Below are 26,350 nucleotides of genomic sequence, written 5' to 3' on the forward strand. Positions count from 1 at the left end.
GAGCTCCTCAGCTCTCCTGAGAGCTCGTGTARCTGAAACAGCAGCTCCTTTATTGGAAATAACAAGTCACCAGAATCGTTCTCAAGAAGACAAGTGTGCTGACCAGGAAAACTGCTCCCAACSCAGCGGATACAGAAGACTGAATGACTCAGGCACAGTTGTATCGTCCACTTCAAGAGAGCAAAAAGAGAAATATACGCTGTCAGATCAACAAAAGGCAAGAAATMTRCTGCCTCTCTCTCCGCAAAGTCCTTCCAGATGGGAAGGCTGATGTGCTGTCCCAGCAACAACTCCCGTGATGGCAGCTACATCAAAGAAATCACGGCAGGGAGAGCCAAATAATGTCTCTTCTATAACGAAGCTCAGAATTCAAGAATGATGGAGGGGTCAACAGCAGCCCGTGCACCAAACAGCAGCAGCGTTGGAGTCAGAGAGCAGTCCAGCTYGGGGCCACATTAGTAACATTTTCCAGCATGGCAAAGCCTACGCCCCTGTGCTGCAAAGCAGTGATGACTTCAGTGGGACTGTTCAAACACTTACAGAGAAGCAGATGATGAAGTGCTGCCTTGGACCTGGGCCCAGTGGTCTCCAGACATCCGTTCTGGGGAAGGTGGCTGGGTGTTAAATCCTTATCTTGGAGATGTTTGTGGCCAGGGTGGAGCCGTGGAGAACTTGTGGATGGGAACAGACGTCTATTGACCAAATCCTCCTCTTGTTGGGCAGCTGAATGCAGAGGGCATGGCAGTCTTTGGAATTGGCCCTCAAACTACAGGTGGAATATTTTTTCTAGGAACTTAATTTCTTTCTGCAGAAAAAATAACTCTTCAAAACCACTCTGTCTTGCCCTCCCTGTTCTTCTTGAAATGCTGCCAATGTGAGCCTGGCTTTTTCAGGCATCAAAGGGCCTCAGCTTAACAGTGTTTGGCTAAGATGCTTGGTGATTTTTGCATGCCTTGTGGGAAAAGCTAGCAGAAACAAAAGTCTAAGGATGCCTTAGGGGATCCCTTTGGACCTACCTACACTGGATAAAGATGTGCTTATACTTATGACATRTGAATTTCTCTCTCTCTCTTTTTGCATTTCTGTTTCTCTAATGGTTTATGGTAAATAAATGCATCCTTGCATCCCCTGCWAGGGCCCGGTGCTTGCTATGGTAGGACAAAGAGAGAGAGAGGGAATCTCTTGGCTGCCAGTGGCCTGAAGCATTTCTTTCAAGACCAAAAATGACTCTGGATCCTGTGACTTCAAAACCATCCTCATGACAGATGTTGGCAGAACTTGTCACAGATAACAGGCCTGGAGTTGTCTCCGCTGGCCTTTGTACATCCATGAAGAAGGTGGATCCATCTCCTCTTGAGTTGCTTGCATCTCCCTTGAGCTCAGCAAGGAAACGGGATGCCAGGCGAGACAATCTGTTCCTTGCGTGGCCGCTTTCCCATGATTTCCATAAATATGCTCAGTGTGGAGAACTCCGTGGAAAACCAGCTGCTGATCCTTCACACTGGGCAAATCCTGCACTTCCCCGTTGGTGGTTCTTGGTCAGCCAGGCTCTCCTCACGTGGGGCAGTCCGAGTAGGCTGGATTTTTGCAAAGACCGTGACTAAGGAGAAGCAAAGGAGCTCCCCTTTCATGCCAGCATGGGCACAGATGGGGGTGCTTTCCTTCAAGGAGACCCAAGGCAGCTCTTTCCCAGCACAAGTCAGCCTCTAAACAGTCCCCTCGGAATCCCYCTGTCCCCCTGCCTTCTTTTGCACCCTGCAACAGAATTGTAGTTAAAATTGAGCAGGCATTTCATCATGTGTCTGCAAACTAATCTTGCTTTTGTACAGTTGTTGAGATTAATGTGGTAAAAGCCAACACTTCTCACTTTTTGTTTAAATTAGAACATGATCTCATATAATAACGAAGCAAAGACTGTCTCAGGAATGCCTTTCCTTTCTTTCCTTTTGTCTAGTGGCACATTTTCTAAGGGGGATTGATCCTAGGCCTGTCAAATATTTGGCATTAAAGTAAATGTCTGTAGTTAGCACCTAGATGTTGAAGGTCTGTTGTTAGCTTTAATGAGACAGAATTTATCTTACGATTCTCTAGGGAAGTCACTGTCAACATAAATCTGTCAGGAGTACGTTGGGCAGGCATTTTTAAAATGTCCAGTGTTAAACATCATTCTTCATTGTATCCTCCTTATTAATAACAATGTTTTATTTTTTTAATTTTTTTTAAAGTCTTTATTTCACCCTGGATCCATTCACTCCAGCATTTGCAGGGRAATACTGTCCTCTCAGAAGAATATTGGTAGGAGACACCTGAAAATTTGCAGTGCTTGAGATGCTGAAATTGTGCCTTTGTTAATGGCTTTGAGCATTCAGCACCGCAGAGCTATTGAAAATTGTCTCGTTAGTGCCGTTTTAGTGTCCATTTCATGGACAGGTCCTGAATAGTGACATGAGAGTCACTAATAGTGACATTAGAGTCGCTATTGCACCAATTGCAACTACCTGTTGGCACGGCTGTGCTGATGCACGTTCACATGAGAGATCAGTTGTGTGAACATGTGCATTTTACATATTGGAATTACTTCCCTGCAAAAACGAGAGCCTCCRTTCCTGTGGTTAGCCTTGATGCACCTAAAAGTGGTTTCTTTGTGCCTCAATTAGGTGGACAGCGACACAATTTGGAACGAAGTTCACTCATCTGGTGCTGCTCGCCTGGCCGTGGGCTGTGTCATTGAGCTTGTTTTCAAAGTAGCCACCGGAGAACTGAAGGTTGGTGTGATGATAACACTTAGCTTTGATACCGGCTCCGCGCAGGAATCTGCAGAACGTGGTTCCTGGCTGGGTTGTGCAGGAGGTCCAGTTAGCTGTATTTTAATGGCACCATCTGGCTCTAGTCATAAAAAGCTTTGAGGGTATCGGCAAGTGAACAGCAGCCTCCTGGTGCGTGTTCTTACGTGCTGATTAAAAAGAAGAAAGAAACCAGAGCAGCAAGTGAAATCATTATTCCAGGGATATCTGAGGGTCTTGCTGTTGGCTTCAGCTGGGCCAGCTAATTTGCTGGTTAAGTGATCTCATTCAGAAAGCTTTTTTTCCTGAATGGAAGGAAATACTATAGTAACTAGTTTCCATAAAATTCATGTAGGTATTTTTTCCCTTCCTTAAAGAAGACAGCATGGTCTGTCTTCTGGTCTGTCTGCTGTGGTCTTGTGAGAAGAAAAAATAAATAAATAACCAGGGGAAAAAAAATCCCCCTAAAAAAAGAATTAGCAATTCTGTCTGCAAATCTACTTGCATCTCTGTGAGGTGAATGTTCCTTTCTGTCTCATTTCTTCCTCCTCCTCTTTTTGTGTGTAGAATGGATTTGCTGTTGTTCGACCCCCTGGTCACCATGCAGAAGAAAGCACACCCATGTAAGTATGCATAAGTACTTGGGTTAACTTGCTTCAGCGTCTGTCTATARTGTGATCTGCAGCTATAAATTATGAACAGTCTATTATTGCATGTAGTGTTGTTGCTATTTCGTGCTGATTGCTATGCAGTTGAGTATTAGATTTAAAGTTCCTAGTAATCCTCTAGCAGAAGGAAAGATCCTTCTGGAGGATGGATCCTTCTGGAGGATGGAAAGCTGGAGTCAGGCACATTATAGGGTTTTAGTATAGCAAGTTGGTAAGTGTGCTTTGGGCAGTTTGTGTGGAGCAGCGTTGCAGAGGGCTTTGGAAAGCATGAAATGTTCCCTGTTTCCAGAGAGATCTCAAGGCACCTGCTCCATGTGGCTATTTTGCTTTCCTAATTGAGCACATATGCATCTTTTAGGGAGGAAAGGGGAGTGAAAGCAGTGGGAATTTCTTCCTACTGTGTTATGTCTCAGATGATAGATGTGTTGGGACCAAGGCAAACCTGTAATTAACACCTCTTTTATTTTTTCTCTCTCCCTTTCTCCTCCCTCTCGTCACCTCCAGGGGTTTCTGCTACTTTAACTCTGTGGCGATTGCAGCCAAGTTGCTCCAGCAAAGATTGAATGTTAGCAAAATTCTTATAGTGGACTGGGTGAGTAAACGTTGCTTCTTACCCATGAAGAAAGTGGATGGAAGTTGTTCTTCTGGTGGGTGTTTTTTTTTTGAATTTTCTTGCAAAGGCAGCCCACGCCTTGTAAATCGATGAAAAAGCATATTGTCTGCAGGCCAAAAAGCCTTTGACTTTATTTTTTTTTTTTTAATAAAAGATTTCTTAGGGAGCACATAGCTTTCAGAACAAAATGAGGATTTTAATTTCACTCTTACTTCTGCCCCCAGTTTTGTGCAGTCCTGAACAAGGCCTTCCATAACAGGACTACAGCACAGTTGCAGGGATGGATAATATTGCCAGTTGTGCTGCTTTTTTCCCCTCGTGCTTATGGGGCTTAATCTCTGTTACCAATCCCAGCTCTACTTTCAAGAGTCATAACTGGTGATGAGAARGGCCAAGGGATCTGACATGGCTTGGCCATCTCTCTGAGTGGTCCCAATGCCCGGCCAGTGTAGCCTCCCCTGACTGTTTCTCATGTTGGAAGKAAGAGGCATTTTGAATACCCCTTGTCCATGATTTGTTTGTGCAGTAAGTGCCGATGTGGCACTGTGAGCTTGTGCTCTTTGACCCAGATGGACCCATCCTAAGAAATTTGCTGGCCCTGGCTTCAGTATTCACCCTACAGACTGTTTAAAAACACAAAAACTGGGGTAACTGATATAGTCCTTCCTTCCTCTTGTCCTGCAAGGTTGTGTAGGAATCCAGTTCTCAACAAGAACATTAATTTTGWCTTCAGTTTTGGTACATGCTTAAGATTGTGTTTACTCCTATTTATTCTGTTTTGTTAAATGGAAAGTATAAGATGAAGCCAGCTGTGCAATGTAGATTATTCTCCTTTGCAATAACATCTTCAGTGAGACCAGAGCAGCCCAGAAACACAACACAACAAAGCAAACCCTTCCCCATCCCAAACTGATGGCTTAACTCTGCGTTGTTACTAACGTACTAACCTTCCTCATATGATACCATCTCTGTCCCTGAAGGATGTGCACCACGGAAATGGTACTCAGCAAGCTTTCTACAATGACCCTAATGTTCTTTATATTTCACTACATCGCTATGATGATGGGAACTTCTTCCCAGGCAGTGGTGCTCCCGATGAGGTAAGAACATGGATCCAAGTAGCATCTACCTTCGCAATATGTTGCCCTGTCTGGTAGGAACCACTGATGGTTGCGATGGAAGTGGTCTAAAAAACCTTGGGCCCATTGACCCGGTTTTGGGTGTCCCTCTTCCTGTCCAAGTCTTACAACAGCCAACGCAAGCCAGCAGGAGAGGAAAATCCCTTGGCAAAYGATCCAAAAATGAATTCACGCAGTTAGACTCTCCCTGATGGGACRACCTGTTCCAAGGGACTCCTTTGCCAGCAGTCCCAGACGGCGTCTCCTTCTCTGCAGGACAGGACTTGATGTGCTTCTCAGGCCTTCCCCACAGCAGGAATTAAGCGTTTTGGGAGATGAGAGCGGGGGGAACAGGTTGTCCGTGGCTGTGCCCCCAGCTCTGCACCGTAGCCCTTGGGTTTCCTGGCACCGCCTTGGAGCTCAGCACCTCCTCCCTTGCGGGGATAAGAGCAATATGGCCAGGTGCCGCTCACGGCGAGCGCTGCGTTCACATTTAGCAGTCTGGATAGTGGATATTTAGCTAGAGTCATTCATGCCGTGGGACAAATCCCAACAATTACGGGTAGTTTCCTCGGAGCCTGCTGCAGAAAGGAAAGGCTGTGCACGTTACAGTGGAAGCATTTTTTTCTTCTTGGCCCTTCATGCAGCCGCTTCTACTTTAGTCTCGTCCTTTCTTTCTAGGCTCTAGCCAAGACCTTGTTCTTCCAGAGTGAGCTTAGTGCTGTCTTCTGAAAATACACTTTGCAAAGAAAACACAATCAGCATGGGAAGTGAGCACCGTCTTAAGCCACCCCTCCAATTTGCCCTAAGTAGAGATAATAGAGAGATTTGCAATAGGTGCTTACTCAGGCGCCTAAAGTAGCTCGTTTCCATCCATGGTGTGAGCCAGCCTCATTAAAAAGTACTACTTTATGTGCTGTAGTGGCAGAAAACATTTGCCATGAGCTCAGCACTTCTCCTTCAGGCTGCTTTCATGATATTTATTGTTCCTCCTTCATGGGAGCAGGGGAATGAGTTGTGTCAAGCTAGTGGCCTGAGGAATTAAAATGCAGGATGTTGCGAGTATATACTATAGAAATGATCAGCCCAGGAATTATATAAAATCCATGAAATCTTGCTTGATAGATGGAATTTTCATTTCAGCATATTTTGACTTAAATTTGAGTTAGAAGTGGTTCCTTTCAAATAGATACTCTGTTATTGTCCYTCACGTGTGGTTGATCAGAGGAAGGAGGTGAAATGCTGAATTTTATTTGCTCTGAGATGCTCCAGATTAAAACTGTAAATCCCTGGAATTTCCAGTGTTTCCCACTCAGCAAATATTGACGTTTCCATTTAGCTTTCTACAGAAACCTAAATGTAATGGGATACTCCTTCATTACCCTGTTTCTGCACTACTGTGGGGGTGGTGAACGGCAGCACTTTGCAGTTTGCTTGATCTCTGCTTTGGAGTATACAGAAGACATGAGCTCTTAGACCTCTCTGAGACCCATTTCTGCCCACCCTTGAAGCTGCTAATGGGCTAAAAAATATCTCATGTTGCAGGGAATTGTAGATTGTTTTATCCTGTTTAGCATTTGTAGTAGTTTTTAGAGGGTGTGTGCTGTTCCTGCCTGAATCCAAGAAAGAATGGGCATGGTTTGCTCTCAATGCCCAGTGTGTGCAGGTGGGGATGGGGGCACCTTCACCGCACACRTGCCCTCTTCGCCAGCAAAAATCTGATTTCTGTGAGTAATTTGTTTTTCCCCAGCAGAGGGGGTGCTCACCCTGATGAAAACCCTGGGATTTGTTTCCCCCAACAGGAAGTAGAATACATATAAAATGCCCTTATTAATACTAAAATTTAATAAAGCAGGAAAGAGATTAATTCAAGGAGGTAGCACGTGAAACACTCTTGTGCAGAGGAAGGACAGGATCCACACACTAATGGTGGGTTTGGGTTTTTTTTTTTTTTGTTGCTTGCTTTCCCCAACAACTAGCAAATGTGGACTGTCCAAAGCTCCCATCGAGTTCAGAGCACATAGGAGAAGAGAGGGGCTTTAATTTTGCTCTCACTTTGGGAACGGCAGTGCTCTAGGAGGAAAAAGTACTCCACCAAGTTGGTACATCAAAGTGCAGCTTCACCTGGATGAGTAGAAAGCCAGGAAAGATGCGTCGCCAGAATGAGCAGTTTCCCTAGGTGCAAATTAAAAGTACCCTTTGCCTTTTCCAGGTTGGCACAGGAGCAGGAGTTGGCTTCAATGTTAACATGGCCTTTACTGGTGGCCTTGATCCACCCATGGGAGATACAGAATACTTAACTGCTTTCAGGTAATGTTGAAGGCGCCCCGTGACATCTTTTTTGCTGCATCTGAATTTCTTTTCTTTTTTTTTTCCCTTGTGCAATCTTTCTTAATATTGAGTTTCTCACTAATTTAAGAAAGAAGACTTTCTTAGAGCCACAGTTATTTTGAGAGTACCGTACTTTGAAAGTTGGATTAGATAAGCAGAGTATTTCTAGCTGTAAGAAAAGGGCCTGTGACTTTAGAGGAATCAATGATTGACTTCAATTACTGCTGAACAGTGAGTTTATGTGTAACTTTAAAGTCTACTGATATGAATAAGCTTTTCTACAATTGGCTAAGAAACTTTCCGTCTTGTGGTGAATATTTCAATGTATAAACCCTAAGCTATGGTAGGAAGGTGACCCAGAAAAGCTCAACAAGTTGCTATGAGCCGAAGTTTCAGAGTGTGGCCAGCCTAAGGCGTAAAACCTGAATGATGCACAGAGGGATATTGGACATGTAAGTGAGTTTGCATTGCCCATGACTCCTCTCCATCTCACCCAGGCATATTTAACCCATATTTAAGTTTTAAACTCATCAAATTTAAAACACTGCTCTTTTTTTTTTCCATGTGAGCATGATTTCCGCTCTTCTTTGGCAGCTTTAAAAGAGGGAGAGAAAAAAAAAAAAAAAAAGAAAAAGGAGAGAAAAAAAAAAAGTTTGAAACTGTCAGAAATGAGCCTGAAAGAAGATACTTGAGGCCATCGTCTCGCCACAACGCTGCATTTTTTTCTGCAGCAAAGAGAGTTCTTGGCCAGCAGCAAGTGCCTGGGTGTAGCACACGGATCTGATGCCCTGCTGAGCAGCAGGGGAATAGCTCAAATAGGTGACTGGCGGCTTTGGGCTTTACTGGAAACCTGGAGAGTGCATTTCCCTCCAAGACCTTCAAGCAATGGAAAAAAAGATGATATTAAAAGATACTATGGAAGCAACATAATGTAAAACTAAAACAAATACAAATCTTTGGGGGTTAGAGGAGAAATTTCAAGCAATGCAATAGTGGGCTGTAAAAAACTGCACTCTCCTTTCTATTATTATATCCAAGGAGAAAAAAAAAAAAATTCACCGATCTGCTTGATACACAAGAGGGGCTTGTTAGTGATGGTTTTGCTTGTTTTTGTTGTCTTCTGCCCTCCACAAACTTTGCATCATTCTCCCAGATTTCAGGCGAGATATAGCATGTCTCTGGTGGATACCAATTTGGGAAGTACCCAGGTGGAGTTTTGATTTCATGGAGTCACATTGCATGTGTTAAGGATGGGAGTGTTATCTTCTCCCATTTACTTATTGCCGACTTTTTACTGTTATGTTGTACTGAGCAAAAAGAGCTTTGCATTTTCCACGTACATCCCAAGGCCTTCAAACAGTGTAGACAATTTAGAATAACGTATCATCAAATAACTGCCATTCATCTCGATGTTTTATCCCTGCTACCAGAAAACAAGTGCTCTAGTCAAAGTGGAAGTCTGTTTATCCCAGCAGTCAGCAAGACTGATCTCTTCACTTAAAAGGAGCCCGCAGCACGTAATGGTGTGACAGAGCTGCCATTAAATGTTAATTTAGTTTCTAGGCTCCTGGAAGACTGTTGAGAAGAGCATGCCYGTGCAGTAAGAACAAGTTCTTCTTGTGCTACGGAATAGGGCAGTTGGTGTCTCTTTGCCCAGGGACTTGGAGCCCCTATGGGGAAGGTCACAGCCCTTCTTGGGCAGGGTTGTGAGAAGCAAGTTGCCTGTGAGTCGTYGTCGCGGGTAGCAGCTCCCGTGCTCTCCCCAGCATGCACACCTCCAGTCAGCAGGTTAAACTGGGCAATTTTTTAATCTCGCGCCAGATTTTGCTCATGATAATACGTTATCGAGCGACCTTCTTAAATCTTAACCAGATTCACTGGGAAACATTTTGCCTGAATCTTTTTATTGATTTTAATGTAAAGTAACGCTTTGAAGTTCGCAATTTATAGTCCCCCGAGAGTTAGAAAGTGAAGGGAAGGGGTCATATATCCTCTTTTTTTCCCCTCTTTTCTTGTGCTAGCCCCATGAGACAATGCATGCCTTCAAGGCAGCACCTTGTTATTCCACCCCGTCGAATGCCACGTTGCATTTGCCGGGGATCAAACCTAAGATGAAGCAAAGATAAGAAAATTGGCCATAATGAACTCCAGAAGCAGGAGGCATTTTCACCATGAACTTGGAAACTCACAGTGGAGAACGGAGCTTTAATTCAAACCAGTCCAAATGCCAAACTGTGAGGCTTTGAAGTCTGCAGAGGAATCAGTGGAAATCCTTTGAGCTAGGCAAAGATACTGATATACTTTTTTTTTTTTTTTTTTAGCCTTAACTCTTAGTATGCTTGTCTGTGTTTAGGAAAGAAAACCATCTTTCCATGGAAAATACATAGGACACTGCAAGAAAAATCTGCAGCGTGCTTTTCATTTTTTTGCTTTCTCTCAGAATGAGCTGCTATATGGATTTGATAAAAGCCTGCGCTCTAATGAAATAACAACTGGGATAATTGGCCTCATAAATTAGTCTGCAGATGAGTGAATAGAGGAGTCCAAGTGAAATTTATCTTCCCCGTATTGAAAACCTTTTTTCAAACAGAGACGTTTYACCCTTTCCAGGGAATGAACAGCAAGATCTTCTATGGAGAATTTCTTCTAAGATTATCAGCCTGGCCATGTTTATGCTGAAGTGATGCACTGGGTGACATATCTTAGCTTCTTAATATTTACAGATAGCTGAACTGTTTCAGCAGTGAGGCCAAGGGTTAAAAACGGGGTGTTTTAGAGGGTTAAGCAGAACTGCTGTTCCTTGGGCTCTGCCACTGACAGTCATTGAAGAATCAAAACCCCGGTCTGCAGAAAGGCAGTTTGGGTCKGCTTGGAAATGAGGATGCTGCTGCTGTTGTCACCTTTGGTGGGAGCAGGTGGAGTCACCCCGGGCCGGAGTAGGTGTCTGGTGTGAGAGTGTGGATTGGGAATGTGGCTGGGATGATGGTTCCTCCGTGCTCTCGCAGCCACAGCTGCTCCTGCCCTGGGCAGCAGGATGCTGTAATTTATCAGACCCTTCTGCTGAGCCCCTGTGCCACGGCTGCAGTCACCACCGAAGCACGTGGGCAATGTGGGTGTCGCATCTTGCACAGGACGAGCTCAACTCCGACGCCTGGCATATCCTTCAGAAGGTCCCCAAATCCGGAGGCTGTTCTTGGTGTCCCTTGCTGTTGTGCTGTAGCYATAGAAGCACGCGGTTGTAAAACTTAGCTTTGGGCCAGAGCCTGTTGTTTCCTGGCTTCTTGCACAAGAAGAAATGATGTTTGCTTCTGTGAACCCTCGTGATGGTTTCAAACGTTGGTCAGAAGCACAAAACGTGAACCTGGCCTGAAGATGGTGAGCAGGGCAGTAAGTTTCCTATTGYAGGAGAACAGCAACAGCAAAGTGAAATTAAATTGCCTTATGCCTGTGGTGTTCCCTCCAAGTTTACTTYGTGTAATTATACCTAGTGATTCTAGGGGTTGTGTGCTTTCATCCGACTTTTCTCCTACCCTATCCAACAATATTTAAAAATTCTAAAATTGAAGGGAAGCCAGGACTGTCGTTTGAAAGCGCCTTCCTCCTCCTGCTCCTCCTGGATTTCTCAGGCAGATTGCAGAGGGCGGAAAACGAGTTTGGAAGCTGAATTGGGAATGGGGGGAGGGTTGTTATGTCCCGTCCATCCATAAAACGTTTCAGAATTAGGGAAGAGGGCGGGGGGCAGCCGACCATGTTCCGCCTGGAGTCGTCATCTCTCAAGCTTGGATTTCACGCTCTCCGATGCTCGTTTTGTGCCCAGACTCCTAATCCGGTTTGACTTGGGAAATGACCATGGAGGTGACTCTTTTGGGAAGCAGAGGGCAGAGTCCTCAGGAGCCTGATTAGCCTTTGGAGCAGTGGGTAGTGTTTTTATAACATGTGGGAAAAAAAAAGGAAAAGAACTCAAAAAAAAATCTATCTTTTATATTTCAACTGAGCATTCAACAGCGGAAAAAAAAGATGTTTAACTTTAATCGGCCTAGCATTTATTAATCATTTTAGTTGTCAATTTGGCTAGTAGTAGACTAAAAGATATGAATTCTTCTGGAAAAAAAAATATATATATATGTTTATTTTCCCCCAAATGATTGAACAATATAGTCTGTAGTTTCTAATGTTTATAGATGTCAGTATTAAATAATGTGTCAGTTCAGTCTAGATGTATTTTGAGTAAACTGAGTGTGATTTATTTTAAGGAAATAAAGTAACCATCCCAGAAACTTAGGAAGTTTCAAGGTATAACAAGCTATTGTATTTTAATAAATCAACATGGCTCGAAATAATATTCAGTGTTGTAAAACTTCTATTTCCTTGGTCAGTTAGTTTGTAATTCCCCTAAGCATGAGCTGAGGGATCCACTTTCAAAGAATTGTGGTCACCTTCTTAACAGTGATTTCAATGTGGGGCTTTCTTTTTTTTTTTTTTTTATAGTATGATGATCAGGGCAAAGTTTTAGTATCCGTTGCAATTTAATTGCTGTTTTCTCATGGGGATTTGACTTTAATGTGGCAGATTGGAGAAACTCACAGGAAGGAGAAGACTTGGAGAAGACTTGGAGAAGACTTGGATATGAGTCACAAATGATAGAAAGAGTTTGAGTCTGCCTTTGACTTGTTAATAATTTCTAGTAGTCAGTGTACTAGAAAGCATCCTTGGCTTATTGGGTCAAACATGACATGATTTTCTGCGATTCCTCTGAATTTCATCTGACTCTTGGGTCCTCTAGACTCAAACGTGAAGTGGGAGAAGGCTCTGTACAGGATTTTGTAGGGAAAGAGAGGCTGCCCATCCTGTGTTTGGCACTTGGACAGGAGACCCAGGAAACCTGCACCTCACGTTTCTTATATTTGGAGGGGGATCGGATCACCRTTCCAGAACTTGTGCTGGCTAAAGAGCACTACAGGTAATTGGACATGAGGCCACGTGCAGGAGTAGCTCTACAGTCACCTTCTGTGCTGGAGATAACTGAGAAGACACTCCAACCTCTTCCAACTACTGCCAAGTGTGATTGATCTCTTTTTAACAAACAGCCACCATATACTGTGGGTGCATTAGCATTTAGGCATTACCCAGATGAGCTTCTCTGGCAAATATATATATGTATGTAAATATATACTTAGATTGATTAGTGGTTGCATTGGTCGTTCAGTGCTGGCARCCAGTGCATGCAACTCCAGGGTGCTGATTTTGGTTTGCTCTGCGACGTGGATTAGGGTGATGCCACCCGGCAGCTGGGGTACTAAGCAGCTCCCRCAGTGCCATAACCTCGTCTGGAAAAAATCTGATGATTTTAGCAGTTTTGCTCTGGTTAGAAATTAAATAGCTCAGCAGTACTTCAAAGTGCAGGGGGGAGAAAAAAAAAGCCCTTTGCCACGTGCACTTGCTTCCAAACTGCTGCTTAAGTCCTCCGTGAATGAGGTGGTTTCTACTTAAAATGCCTGTGGGTTTTACTAAATAGATTTTAAAGAAGAAAATAAGATTGTGCCTTCTGCACTTGTTTACACGGCTGTGTGCCCCGCAAAGTAGTCAGCAGGAAGAAGGAAGGAAGCTGTTAGATGGCTGTGGCCTGTTGCCAGTGAAAATGAAGTTGTAAGGCTTTGCCTGGGCTGCCCAGTGTTGGCCAAATTACTCTTTGGTGTCGAGCTGATGTGCCTTGCCATCCACATCTGCTTAGGCTAGAGCATAGGAAGGGTGTTCAGCTGTACCCATAGAGGCTCTTTGATGGGTTAGATGCTGCTTCAGTTCATGCTTTAGAAACTTATCCTTCCCCATAGCTGCTCCTTGGATAGGGAAAAAGAGAATATCTTTTTGCAGAAAGGAGATGACATGGTTGAGATTTCCCTGATCTTGCAGCAGCAGAGAGATACGTCTAAAAACAGTCTGCATTTTTAAGAGAACCACTGCTTAATTTGGGAAATACTGCTTTGTATAAAGGGCCTGAAGTTGGTGACTTTAAGCTTAAGATATCTCTTAGCTGTTCTGCCGTTGTCTGCAGTTGTTCCTGTCTCATTGTAAGGACTCCAAGCAGTTCTCAAATCTCTGAATGTCTGGCATAAAGTGCATGTAAAAGAAGGTATCCCTCCCAMAGGGCTTGCTATAGCCTTGCTTAATCGGGAGGAACTCTGTGTGTCTGTGTCATGTCTATTAAGAAACTCTGCCTCTTTGAGACTTTTCATTGCTGGAATTTCAGYTCCACTCTGCACTAAATGAAGCAGCAGTTGCTTGCTTGCTGCTGCACTTCTCATTTTTGTGTAGCTGGCTTCTTGAAATGGGGTGCTCTGCAACCATGTGCAGATTTTTGAAAAGACAGAAGGATGTGAAAATGCCTTTTGCCAAGAAATCACAAGGACTGACCTCTTAATTTCATTGAAATGCCAACTTTAACAGGCATTAGTTTGCCAGCGCTAAGTAATTCAGTCTGTTTTTTAGAGGACATGGGAAGCAAGAGGGACAGGGAATAGCRTTCTTTAAGGTATATTTGGGTGGATTATTTGCATATTAAAGTTCCTTTGGTGTAAGCAGGTATTTACTGAGTAGCAAGTAAATGGAGACTAAGCTTTGCACTGCCATGCACTGGGCTGTGCCCGTGCTCACTGCAACCTCCTCAGCCATTAGTTGTGGTTAAGTACAGCGTGGAAAAAATAAGTGCCTTCCAGATATTTAGAAAGACCTGCAGCTGGATGATAAGGTCCTTTTACGGGCCTTGAAGTCCTTATCAGACCGGTCTTGCAGGTGGCTTTGCAGTCTAAACCTTTCTCCTCCTCCTGTCTCTCTGCTCTGGCTGACCATGTCTGTGAAGTTASATGTCACCTCAAACAGAAACCACAACGTGTGGCAGGTTGTTACCCTTGTCCAAACATCAGGCTGTGAATAATGGAAATAACGGACCTCACCAAAAAAATAGCATGATATCTCATCATCTAAGGAAGGAGAAAATGGGTTTGCACCAGTGGAAGCAGAAAAACACCAGATTTTAAAAGAKTTCGCTCAAGGTTTAAAGGTTTAGGTTTGCTCCAGGTTTAAATCTTCCTTTATTCATTCAAGAGCCTAAGTAATGGATCTGCCGTTTTTAATTTTTTTGTTGCAGAACGGTCGTGATGCCCATTGCCAATGAATTTGCCCCAGATGTTGTGCTGGTGTCGTCTGGCTTTGACGCGGTGGAGGGCCATCCTACACCTCTTGGAGGATATAACCTATCAGCAAAATGTAAGTTGTGGCTTTACAATAGCAAGGTTCCTGCATTGCTGTCCTAAGCACTTCTGTAGAGTTTTTCCACTTTTTTTATTTCTTTAGAACCCGTCATCACCTCTTTAATTTTAGAATTTTTCTGTGCATTTCCACGCACTTGAGCATTGCACTTTGGCTTGACTAAAGCCTTTGTCTTGGAGCATTGTGTGTTTCTCCTTTGGAGAAAGTAAGTTATGAAGAAGCCTTTTGTAGTTGGGTGTTTGTGGAAGGTAGCCCCTAAATAAGGCAAAAGAGTCATGTTTGAATGCAAAAATTGAAGAGAGAGGAAATGCCAGATGTAAATGGAAAACCCCAGCCGATATCTGCTGCTGTTATGTTTTGTTTGCCACCTTTTACGKGCTCCCAAGAACATGTTTTTTGCTTTGGATCCTTGACATTTTGCCCTGCACAGAGGATGGGCTGCAAGTTCGCCCACCCACCTTGGTTACGATGCCTTTAGGTGGCAATGTTCTGTTCTGGGCAATTCTGAGCTTTTCCTTGCAAAAGCAGAAGAGTTTGTTTCCATCAGGAAACACTCAGCACGGTGGACTTCAGAACCTCACGAGGTAGCTGAACCTATAAACGTTGTGAAAGAATGGAAGTGGGATAGATTTACAAGGGACATGCTATGTAAGACATGCAGAAACACCCTRTAATGAGAATGGCTGGTTTACCTGCCTGTTGAATCTCCCGTGCTTTGCTGCTCACATGGAAGGAGAGGTTGGCTGGTGTGTTACGAGGTGCAGTCACAAATCTTTTATCTGGCTGCTAATTTACCAATTTGCAAAGCCGCTTGGGGGACTCTGTGCAAAACAAAAAGCAGGAGAATTTGGAAGAAGGTTGCAAGTGCACTGCAGTCTCTCAGTTTGGATTTCTTTTCTTTTTTTTCTTCTTTTTTGAGGGGGTGGGTTGGTTTTTAGGACATGTTTTTTAAATCCCTGCAGCTTGGTTCTGTTTTGTTTAAAGGGTAGAAATGTATTGCGTGTCATATGATCAAAGTCCCCGGGTGCCCCAGGAATTTTTACAGCGTATTATGTACAGCAAGAACCGTCTGTTAAGAACTAGATGTCAAATATCTCTGGGGCACTGCAATGCTGCTATCACAACTAAAAGCACCGGCAACAATTTTACTTATTTCCCCTTAACCTCTTCCCCTCCCTGGATTTCCACCCTTCCCCCTGCCATGCCTCCTGCATGACTTCTTTGCTTCCCACATCTCAGAAATAATGACAAAAAGCAGCCTCCCGCCGTCCCCTTCCCTCCCTCTAAGGCTGATATTTGCTGCTGTATTTAATTCCAAGCAATGAGGGGCAATAGGGAGGATGCCGATGCCTCGGATGGGGCGCTGGATGCAGCGAGGACTATTTGAGCCCGTCCAAAGGGCGAGCAGAGAGCGGGGATCCTGAAGCAAATGTATGAAAAAACATCCAACCTGGCTTCCATTACGTGCCCCATCCTTTCGGATCCCTTGTGGTTTCTTTAATATGATGTAATTCCTCCCCGCGCCGCTTTGATCCCGCGCCAGGAGCCCGAGCCTGGTGACCACCATTGGCCTCTCTCTTCCCACGTTTCCTGTCCCCGCTTGCAGGCTTCGGCTACCTGACGAAGCAGCTCATGGGCCTGGCCGGAGGCCGCCTCGTGCTGGCCCTCGAGGGAGGCCACGACCTGACCGCCATCTGCGACGCCTCCGAGGCCTGCGTTTCGGCCCTGCTGGGAAATGAGGTACGGAGCGGGACACGCGGGGCGGGCGCCGCGGGTGGCCTCATCCCGGCCGTCATCCCGCGTCCGCCTGGATTCTTGCCGCCCCTGGGGTGGCGTGGATTAGGGTGGCACTACATCTAGGGTGACATGGATTAGGGTGGCTAACTCCAAAATGGGCCATTTACTCATTTTTTTTTAACAGCCTTTGCATTGCACGTTGTAAGGACTGAAGTAAGAACTCAATTTGGTTTCACTCACTGTCCTAATAGCGATCTTGGTGCAAGCCTTGGGCAGTAGCAGAGGAGYTTAACTCATTTCTGAAGGCACTGCCTGAGCCCTGTTGCAGCTCAAGCAGTACAGCGTACCTGCCCCATCCTGTGGCTTGCTTGACTTTTTTTTTCAATTTTTGTCATTTGTGCATGTTTCTTTACATGATGTTCTGTAACTTCTGCACTTTTCTGCATTGAAAAAGCCCAGTTGTGGTACTGAAGTTGATGAGAACGGCCGTAGCGTTCGATCACAAGATAAGGGCAAGCCAGAGAAATGTGCAAAGGAAATCTGGTTTGTGGTGTCTAGGGGAGGTCTGAGTGTTTTTCTTCAGACGTAGATGCTTTAGTTTTTCTCTCTGTTCTTAACGTCAGTGGGATAAAGGAAGGAATTACTCAAATTCCTCTTTCCCATCATCTTTGATGCAGCCCTGACTATTATCATCTGCTGCAACTGGGTAACAAATGAGCGACTGAGGGTTATGTTCCTTCCCAAGTGATTGGTATTTAAAAAGTTCTCAGCAAGCATTTTGTAGGCTGGTGCTTTTGAGTTACAGGTTCGTTTGAGTCCATCCTCCCTTCTTTTTCTGGTTTATTACTCCTTTTTGGACACCTGTTCTCCATTTGGAGTCTTTCTACAGTCCAAGGGCAGAATCTTAGATTGACTTGGCAGACAATAGAAGTGAGTTGTGCTGATTTTCCATGAGGAAAAACTGCATCCTGTAAAACAGAGCACGCATTGGTCAAGCTCGAGTCACAGTTGCTATTCCTGGTTGTGGTCAGCCGACGGTATCCTGATGTAGCAGCAACTCCGAGGAGTTCTTCCAAACAGTTGTTGAAGATTTATGATACAAATCACAACAGCAAAGTTGGGCGGTGATGTAGGCTCCAAAGAGCTACATGACATGAGCAAAAGGACACGAGGAGACTGCCAAGATGACCTTGCAATGTGTGACAGAGCAGACCTCAGAAGGCAAGGGTCTCTTTCGTAGCAAGGACCTGTCTGAGAGTGACCTGCCTTGCAGGTCATGACCAGAGTGTCTCACCACTGCCCTTTGGCGAATAAGTCCCGATGCAGGAGAAGAGGGAATCCCTTCTGTCAACATCCAAAGGTGCAAGGCTGCATAAAGAAGCTGAGTTATGTTTTGGTCGRGGTCTAGGTCTGCCACCAGTGAGGGCTGACTTTGAGGGATGTTCCTGAGCCCTGAGCAGAGTGTTGCCACCAACTTTTCTCCAGTCTAAGAAGCAGGAGTAGAGATTGCATCTGTAGGGAGATTTGCTGCTATTTCCAGCCTTTTGCAGAAGTGCTCTTTCTTACAATATCCTCACACTGCACAGAGGACAACAACGTCTGAGAAAACCTTGCTAATCAGTCCAGTAGGTCGGTCGTAAAACAGCTGGGATTCRTCAAAAGCATCTGTTTCAGTCATCCAGCATCCCATCTTCCAAGCGTCCAGGGAGTATTAGTTCCTTGTGTGTAGCCAAGCAGTTCCGAWAAGGCTCTCAACATGCACAACTGGTCCAACTTGTGCTCAGTCCGTGGGACTCCTGAAAACTGGAGAATCAATGGCTGCATCAGCCTCCAAGCAATAAAAGTTTTTATTTCAGCACCTACTTCTCTTAAGAAGAAGGCAGTGTTGTCAGTAAAGTGATCTCTTCAGTCCATGCAAACCTTGAGTGCCACCTGTCTAGCAGCAGAGTTCACACCAGAGGAGAGGCTGAGGAAATAACATGTGAAAGATGCCATTCCTCTGCATTAATGTGCTGCTAACAGCCCAGTCAGGTGACTAAAATGTGGTGTGAGAATCTGTATGCAATAAATAAGCACTCGCTCTGAGCCACGAACGTGTTTGGAACTGTGTGGCTTTGGGAGATGTTAGTACTCACGATAACTTGGGTGATGTCCTCTGGCTGAGTATTTTCATTTAGCAGAGCAAATGCTGATTTTTAAAGGTGGAAGAACATYATAAGGGGCTTTTGCCATTCTCTCAAAGTTTCCTTTGTCACTGAACTGGGACAGYTATAAGGATCTTCAAAGTATTTCAAGATGGACCTGTTCTCACTTTTCCTAAGTGGCCCGTAAGCCTGCAGAGATACCACGATAACGTTCCCTCAGCCGCACATCAAAAAGCAGGAAGCACTAGCTTTATCAAGGTCTTTCATAAAACCTTTTTAACGCAAGGAAGTTGGAGCGAGCTGCTGTTGCTTTGTCCTGGCGGCCCTTTGATGCAGTTTGATCTACAGCGTGCGAGGCAGTTTTGCGTGCGCGCACATGGGCAGCCAGCTGCCGGCAGCCACGGGGAAAGCTGCTGGCGGAAGAGCCCTGACCGAGGCACATAGCGAAGGTAGGAAATGAGGGGAACGATGCCAGTCCCCCAAGTGTCTGCGTTCACCAGCRGAGATCAAAACCCTGGCTTTGGAAAAGCCTCGTGCGCGCAGTTCCAAAGGCGAGAGCCGGGGTGGTTCCCAACCGTCCAGGAAATTAAAACAGAGCTGTARCTTTGCAGCAGATTGCTTCCATGTCAAACGAGCTAGCGGCGTGAGAGGCCGTTTGGAAATATGTATATTTCTTTAATTGCATATTTACTCTTTTAATGCTAACATGACACTGGCCACAAAAAAAMCATCAAAGGCAGGCATGAGGCAGAGAAGAGCCCCCTAATGATGGTTTAGAGCAGATAATATAGCCCAGTAGGACACTGCTGCTATGTTATTACTCAAGTGGCTATGCCAGCAGGCTGCCTGGAGCAGGAGCTGCAGTGCTCGTGTTGCAGGAGCTGCTAACTGAGTGGTGGGAGAAAGGAGGCACGTCCTGGGAGATGTGGCCTTGGAGCTGAGCAGCATCACATGCAATTGCTGAAAATACTCTCATGCACATTTTTGATGCAGAAGTAGCCAAGGTGTGTCCAGTATCAAACTCTGGACATCCTGCACAAAAAAGAAGTTGATAATAAACAGTTGCTTAAAATGTTTGCCTCAGGCCTGGAGGTATTTCCTTCGCTTCCTAGTGGAGCAATGGGTAAGTCTGTTGTCTGTGCCTTTTATTTTGGGAGGAGCAGCCCACGGTTGGAGCGATTCATCTGTGAAATAACACACAGCTAAGCTGTCTGATGCTGTGTGTGCTTTATGTCTCTGTAAACCCCAAGGCATTAATAGAGTCCTCATTTAAAGGYTTATCCAGGAATGGGTTGGCCTTCGCCTAATGTCGTACAGAAACCAGTCTCTGCAAGAATTATTTTTAGAGCACAGTTAAAAAATWAAAAAAAAAAAAAAAAAAAGCAACCCATAATTATTAAACGTGGAATGGAGCAGTTTCTCATCCTTGTGAACTACCTACCTAATAGCTGCCATGTGCTCAAGTCAGCGAATCTCTTGGCTGGAGCAACTGAACTGGCTTTCAGCAGGAGTTGCAAAGCTTTGCAGTAGATTTATTAACTATTAAACTGTTGCTGCTTCCATTGTTGGGGAGGATCCCTATATGAGCCTTGAGCAGACACATCCAGAGGCTGTARGTGTTTCTGGTTTTGGATGCCCAGCCTTGCAAAGAGGTCACACTTTCAGAGGAATGGGCTTGGAGAGCATCAGCTCTGTTGAAAGTTTTCCCTTGAGGATTTAGTTGGTTGCGAGGCCCCTTGTGCTCATGTGAATTAAATCCAAGCAGTTGGCTGTGTATATGACCCAAGGAAAACGGGTCTGCTGGGCACCATTACCTACCAAGCAGATGTCTCTGCTGTCCCCGAAGAAATCCTTGCTCTCCAGAATGTCATTTGCTAAAAACAAATAAACCGAGCGCCTTCCTTGGGCGATGCAGTGCAGATTTAACCTCCCTTCCCAAGGAGCAGTGCTGGTCCCCTGGTGTGATGCAGCTCTTATTCCAATCTCCGTGTGTCTCCGAGCCACGACTGTGCAATATTAAAATCCTTGCTCTGTTTTTCAAAGGCAGGCGGGAGTGAGATGAATGTATCTTAAGGTCTTCTCCARCTAATAAGAACTGTGTGATGTTTTTATTTGAGCCCAAGTTTCTTTCCCAGTGGGAATCAAAGCAGGCATTATAGCTGCAAAAGTACAAGACTTAAATAACTTCATACAGGGCAAAGGGGACATTTTAGCTTTTCAGAGAACAGTTGTCTTAGGATGAGAGAAATAACCCAATAGAAAAAGGCATTTTCCCTTCTTATGTTTATTTTTTTAAAGAGAAATAATTACAATTTAAACCAAAAATACTGCCTGGGGCCTTATTATGGAAGACAGTACTTGTGCTATTGGCTGCATCCCTCATGTCCTGCTCAGCCCTGTTGCTACAGAGYCTCTTCAGCAGGGATGCAGCCCCTCACAAGCTCAGTGTGATGCATGGGAAGGTGTGTTCTCAGTTGGTCACAGTGAATGCATTTGTCCATACTGATACTAAGGTGACCTCGTGGTGTTGTAGCCTCCCAGCTGCAAACTGAGAAGAAAAATATAAAGCTTTTAATTTAAAAAAATAAAAAGGTTATAATAAGTTATATTTTTAAGTTCTTTTTATTTTTACATGATTTTAGTTTAATACTCAATTTCCATCATGAAATGTCTGTGTGTCAATGCTGCAACATAGTGCACAGTACCTCCTGCAGGCATTCTGCTAAAGACTGGCTGCGATGCTTCCTGATGCCCCTGTTGCTGATATCACTGATAGCTTCTTGTGTAAATTCACACCCGTGGTGGTTCTACAAGTGATCCRTGCCCCTATGATGTCCTACGTGTGTGGAGGAGTGTCAGGGCTGAGAAAACTGGAGTGAGGGGGTCTGCAGTGAGGACTCAGGGTCCTGCCCTGAGCTGTAGAGGAACACTTAGGAAACCTGGGTGTGTTGGATACTGAGCTGGAGTCAGGTAAAAGGAATCAGATGCCTGGAGGCGCAACACAGCAGAGTCATTTGTTAAATCATGCTTAATGCCTCTTTTCTAATTAGTGATGACACTTCTGTTGCATTCTTCTCTCTCTCCAGCTTGACCCTCTTCCAGAGAAGGTTTTCCAGCAGAGAGCAAATGCTAACGCAGTCCATTCCATGGAGAAAGTCATCGAGATACACAGTGAGTATATCCACATTYGTGCAGCGGACTGCTTGGCTTCTGCATCCTCTTGGTCATCATGTGTGTGCAAGCAGGTCACAGTGTTACCCCTGTCCAGTTTGCAGGCGGTCACTGAGCGGTGAACTGGGTTTGTGCAGGGTAGTCTTGCATGCAGCAGTGCATCAAGTGATGCACAGAGATCAGTCATTTTAAAGAAAAGCTTTTTAGAGAAAAGCTGCTTAGCCTGAATGCAGGTTGGAACGCAGAGGGTTTTCTGTGTGGATGGAGGTGAAGCAAGTCAAGAGGATTGCAGTCACACAGCAAGGTGTCCTGATCTTGATGGAGGAATTAATATTAAAGCTAGTGCAGAGTAATGTTTCCTAAAACTGTAATGAGCATGTGGATGTCCTTCAAAAGCTATTAAAGTTAACATAAATTTAGTTGGGTTTGGTTGCCTTTYTTAATTAAGAACAGATAGGAGTGAGAGATGAACGGAGTATTGCATATAGCTGCTAATATTGTAGGTTTGTTTCCCTGGGGAGGGGAGATGTAAAATCTTGATGGTTGAAGGTTTCYGGGGAATGTGGGGATCACACCATGATCTTCTTTCAAGCTTTGGTGTGGCTTCCTGGGTGCCAGCAAATTCTGCATGCTCCTGCCTAGAAATCAAAGGCAAGTCTCTTAACTCTGCGGAGTCTCTTAACTCTGCAGTCATCACTGTCCTCTTCTCAAGAGCCTCTGATTGTGCTCTGGCTCCTTCGCTTTCTTGTCCAGCCACACTCCTTTTGCTAAAAAAGGGTGTCCATCAGCAGTAAATTGAAGACAAACTAAATAAATGTGTCTTATACTTCCTTAGCTGTAGGTGATTTGCCCATGAAAGCATAGCAGGACTAGACGGCTGTAACTTAATGCAGATGTCCAGCCCAAACAGGGGCTGCATCCTTCTCTCTCACATATTTTTCCTTAGGTCTAAAATTTCTGAAGCTTTTGAAGTGAAAATGGAATTACCTTTATGGTCTGAACACCCTATCAAGGGGAGCCTTCTTCAAAGTAGGCATATGCTGTACAGCTAGGAACCATAACCTCCATCGCTCTTGATGTATCTATGCTGTCAGCATTACAGTTTCAACCTTTCTTTCCTAACTGAAAKAGAATAACATCTTTGATTATAAGACAACATGTCAGCCTTGACTGAAAATCTTAGATTTTCTAGATTTCATTCTTTAGCAGTGCTTTCAATACCTTTGGGACTGAAATTATGCTTCTCCATTGGTACACAACATCTCTCAGCCCGGGGGAGAGCTGTTGGATCTCAGTGATTCTGGTGTGCTTCTCKCTTTGGAGACCTATCCCCTCTATTTTTAATACTATCATGGGGCAAGGATTTTACCCTTTATTGCCAAGAAGTATCTTGGTTAGAAGAAATTCCCAGCCCTGGGTGCTTTTCTGTCCTCTCCSTGCAACCAGGGCTCCATTAACACACGTTATCAGGAACCTGCTTCCATGTACAGTTTTTTTCCACGGACTTGAGACCTTGAGGAAGTTGTTGAAGGARTAGTGAATGCAGAGCAAGGTTGCGTTTTCCATAGGACTTAGAAGAGGCACGGTGAGCCTTTCTCCAGCAGTTCTCAGCCTTCTGCCAGGCCTGGGAAAGCAGGAGTGTGGGATTTGACCTGTTACAGAGCAGGTGCTCTAACTGCCTCCTTTCTCCTCCGCTGCAGGCAAGTATTGGCATTCACTCCAGCGTTACGCCTCCACGGTGGGGTACTCCTTGGTTGAGGCTCAGAAGTGTGAGAACGAAGAAGCGGAGACCGTGACAGCCATGGCATCCTTGTCGGTAGGCGTGAAGCCAGCCGAGAAGAGGTGAGYTGCTTTGCTGCCTTTTTGTCATCAAGGCCCAGAAACAGTGGGTAGTAGGAACAGGGAACAATGCACCCACCCAAGAGGAGCCACAAGGAGCAATTTTCAGGGTTRATCTTCTTTTAATAATTGCATGTGCATTCCTTATATCTCCCACCCTTCATGGGTTCTTTGAAGACCTTGTGCAAGGAAGGAGACCAAGAGTGCTGTGCACCTCCTGTGTACACTTAGYGCAGCATGCCAAGGGTCACGAGAAGAAACAGATTTCACTGCAAACAGAAATTGAATCTTGTGCAAGTGAAAACAGCGCTGCCAAAAACCCTCCTTRGGGGCAAGTTTTATTTTCAGGCAAGATGACAGAGCAAAATGGCCCTGGGTGGGAAGGTGATAGGAACAGAAGGTGCAAAAAGATGTACACAGAGCATCAGAAATTGTCCTACTCGGTCATACTCAGCCCTCTTTTCTCTCTCCCTCATCCTGTCTTGCCTGCCTGTTGAAATCCTGTCCAGACCTGATGATGAACCCATGGAAGAGGAACCTCCTCTGTAGCATTCACCTTTGAGCTGGAGTTCTCCTGTTTGTTCGTCTTTGTCTTGAAGCTCTGCCAAGAAGCTTTCTCTTGTTACTCCTGCGTCCTGTCATGGTTTTTTCCAGAATACAGAAGGACAACCAGGTGTAAAACAAAGCAACCGAAAAGTCTCTCCATATCTATATGCGTCTACAGTATATACTTGCTGAAATGCTGGTGAAGAGCAGTAAAGGACCGACACGCCGGGCACTTCTTCTGATCCTCACTTAGAGCTGGAAGGGGGAACGGCGCCCATGAAGTCTTTGGCCAAGTTGCCAAAAGAGTAGAAATCAAAGATTCAACAACACATACGAAAATAAAACAAACAAACCTTAATTTAAAACTGGTGCTTACAAGTTGATTACCCACAATTCAGCAATCTCCGCTTGAACCACTCAACCCATCTTGTAGTTTCGTTTTTCTTGGATTTTTTAAATGGCTTTTGCCTGCCTGTGAGTCAAAGACATTCTTGTTGAAACCAGAACAATGTGAGATGGTGTATTTTTAATGGGGAAGGACAGGGAAAGAGGTTAGTCTTATATCTAAAGGAAAGGGAAAGCGAGGGGGGRGGGAAACACAAGAGGAAATGGTAGCCCAGATGGAGTCGGCTTTACTATCTCCAAAGCCATCTGAAGATGAGTTTGTGCCTTTTTTTTTAATTGATGGATTTGGTGCAGCTGGATTTTCTGAAGTTTGAGGAACAATGCCTTAAGTAAAATAATAATAATAATAATAATACAAAACACACAAAAAAAAAAAAGAAAAAGGAAAAAGAAACACAGCAGTTCGTGAATATTTTTCCTCTGTTTGGGAAAGCCAAGAACTGCCATCAGGAAGGAAGACTTTTTTGGCTTGTGCTGGCATGATTGTGGGAAGCAGGCATCAGCTGAATAGAGCGTCTCCAAAAACTGTCTACAAGTTTGGATTTCTTTTGTTTTCTTTCATTGCTGTTTCAAAAAAACAAAAACAACAAAAAAAAAGTGAAAAAAAAAACTTAAGGTAGTTGCCAAGAAAGTGGCAAATACTGTTGGGTCTTTGAAATTTAACCATTTTTTTCAAGCAAATTTTCAAACCTTTTCTCTTCTACATTATCTAGCAATTGATCTTCTCGATTTGGTTGTTGAAGCATGTATTAGACACAACTGCAGGTTTAAGACTGGAATGCTTTTTATAAAAAGCAACTAGCATGAGATATTGCTTAAATTGTTAGGTATAAATATATATATTGTGTATAATGTATATTCCAAATGTATTCCAAGCGTAGAAACCTGATTCTTATGAATTATTGATAAAATATTTATAATGCATTTATAGAAAAATATATATAATAAATGCATACTATAATAGTAGCCATTGAAAGCTCCCTAGGGAAAGATTTGTGAATTGGAATGTAAAGGTGCTTTTGGAAAAGGATCCAGTTTGAAACTTGAGTACTTTCAAACTACAGTTTTGGAAAGCTTTCAGAACGCCAACACGTAGCCACCAGGCAACTACCCTAAACATTTGTATTTTAAGTTAAGGTTTTTAGTTGTGATCCTTTTCTAACAACAAAACAAAATGAGGTTTTTATAGCGAAGATTATGGATTTGCTGTTAATTTTTATATCAATGTTTCACAGAACCCTCCCAAAGCCTTGTTTGTGTGGATCTGACATTTATTTTCCATTTGGCAGTTGGGTTTTTTTAGGTGGATTTTTTTTTTTTTTTTTTTAATGAACGGCAACAGTGTCTAAACCTTTTTCCTCCCTAATTTTTCTTGCTTATACGTTATTTTCCTTTTTCTTTCTTTCTTTTTTCTTTTCTTCTTTTAAAAAACAAAGCAAAACAAGATCTTTTTGTGCAGTGAGCAGCTTTCTGCAGGCRTGAGGCCTTGTGGCAGCCCATCGGAGTCTGTTTCTGGGACGCGCGCGGTTCGCGGAGAGGAGGGAAACGCAATGGGCTCTTTTGTATCGTGATTCCCGCGAGTGTATATTTCCTCCGTTGCAGTCTCGTAGCTCTGTTAAGGAAACTAAGGCATTTTCTTACCTTCCACGTAGCAGCCTCCCYGCGGCGGGAGCCTCTTTCATCCTCCCGGTGGGTTGCGGCGAGGATTCCTGTGCCCGCGCGCGCTCTC

At 44.3% G+C, this 26,350-nt stretch overlaps 1 protein-coding gene across 1 annotated transcript in view; it reads left to right on the forward strand.

Annotated features, from left to right (window-relative positions):
* HDAC4 (histone deacetylase 4) overlaps positions 1-25,661 on the forward strand; it is a 178,939-nt gene extending 153,278 nt beyond the window's left edge. The window contains exons 18-27 of the mRNA XM_026033717.1: positions 2,658-2,765; positions 3,351-3,406; positions 3,956-4,043; positions 5,045-5,164; positions 7,395-7,492; positions 14,658-14,776; positions 16,386-16,519; positions 21,747-21,831; positions 23,532-23,673; positions 24,180-25,661. Of these exons, the coding sequence (XP_025889502.1) occupies positions 2,658-2,765; positions 3,351-3,406; positions 3,956-4,043; positions 5,045-5,164; positions 7,395-7,492; positions 14,658-14,776; positions 16,386-16,519; positions 21,747-21,831; positions 23,532-23,673; positions 24,180-24,219 (990 nt within the window). The 3' untranslated portion in view covers positions 24,220-25,661. The remainder of the gene's footprint in view (positions 1-2,657; positions 2,766-3,350; positions 3,407-3,955; positions 4,044-5,044; positions 5,165-7,394; positions 7,493-14,657; positions 14,777-16,385; positions 16,520-21,746; positions 21,832-23,531; positions 23,674-24,179) is intronic.
* Positions 25,662-26,350: the final 689 nt, after the last annotated feature.

The sequence above is a fragment of the Nothoprocta perdicaria genome, unplaced genomic scaffold (genome assembly GCF_003342845.1).
Source record: "Nothoprocta perdicaria isolate Ctin4 unplaced genomic scaffold, notPer1 scaffold_132, whole genome shotgun sequence".
Taxonomy (NCBI): domain Eukaryota; kingdom Metazoa; phylum Chordata; class Aves; order Tinamiformes; family Tinamidae; genus Nothoprocta; species Nothoprocta perdicaria.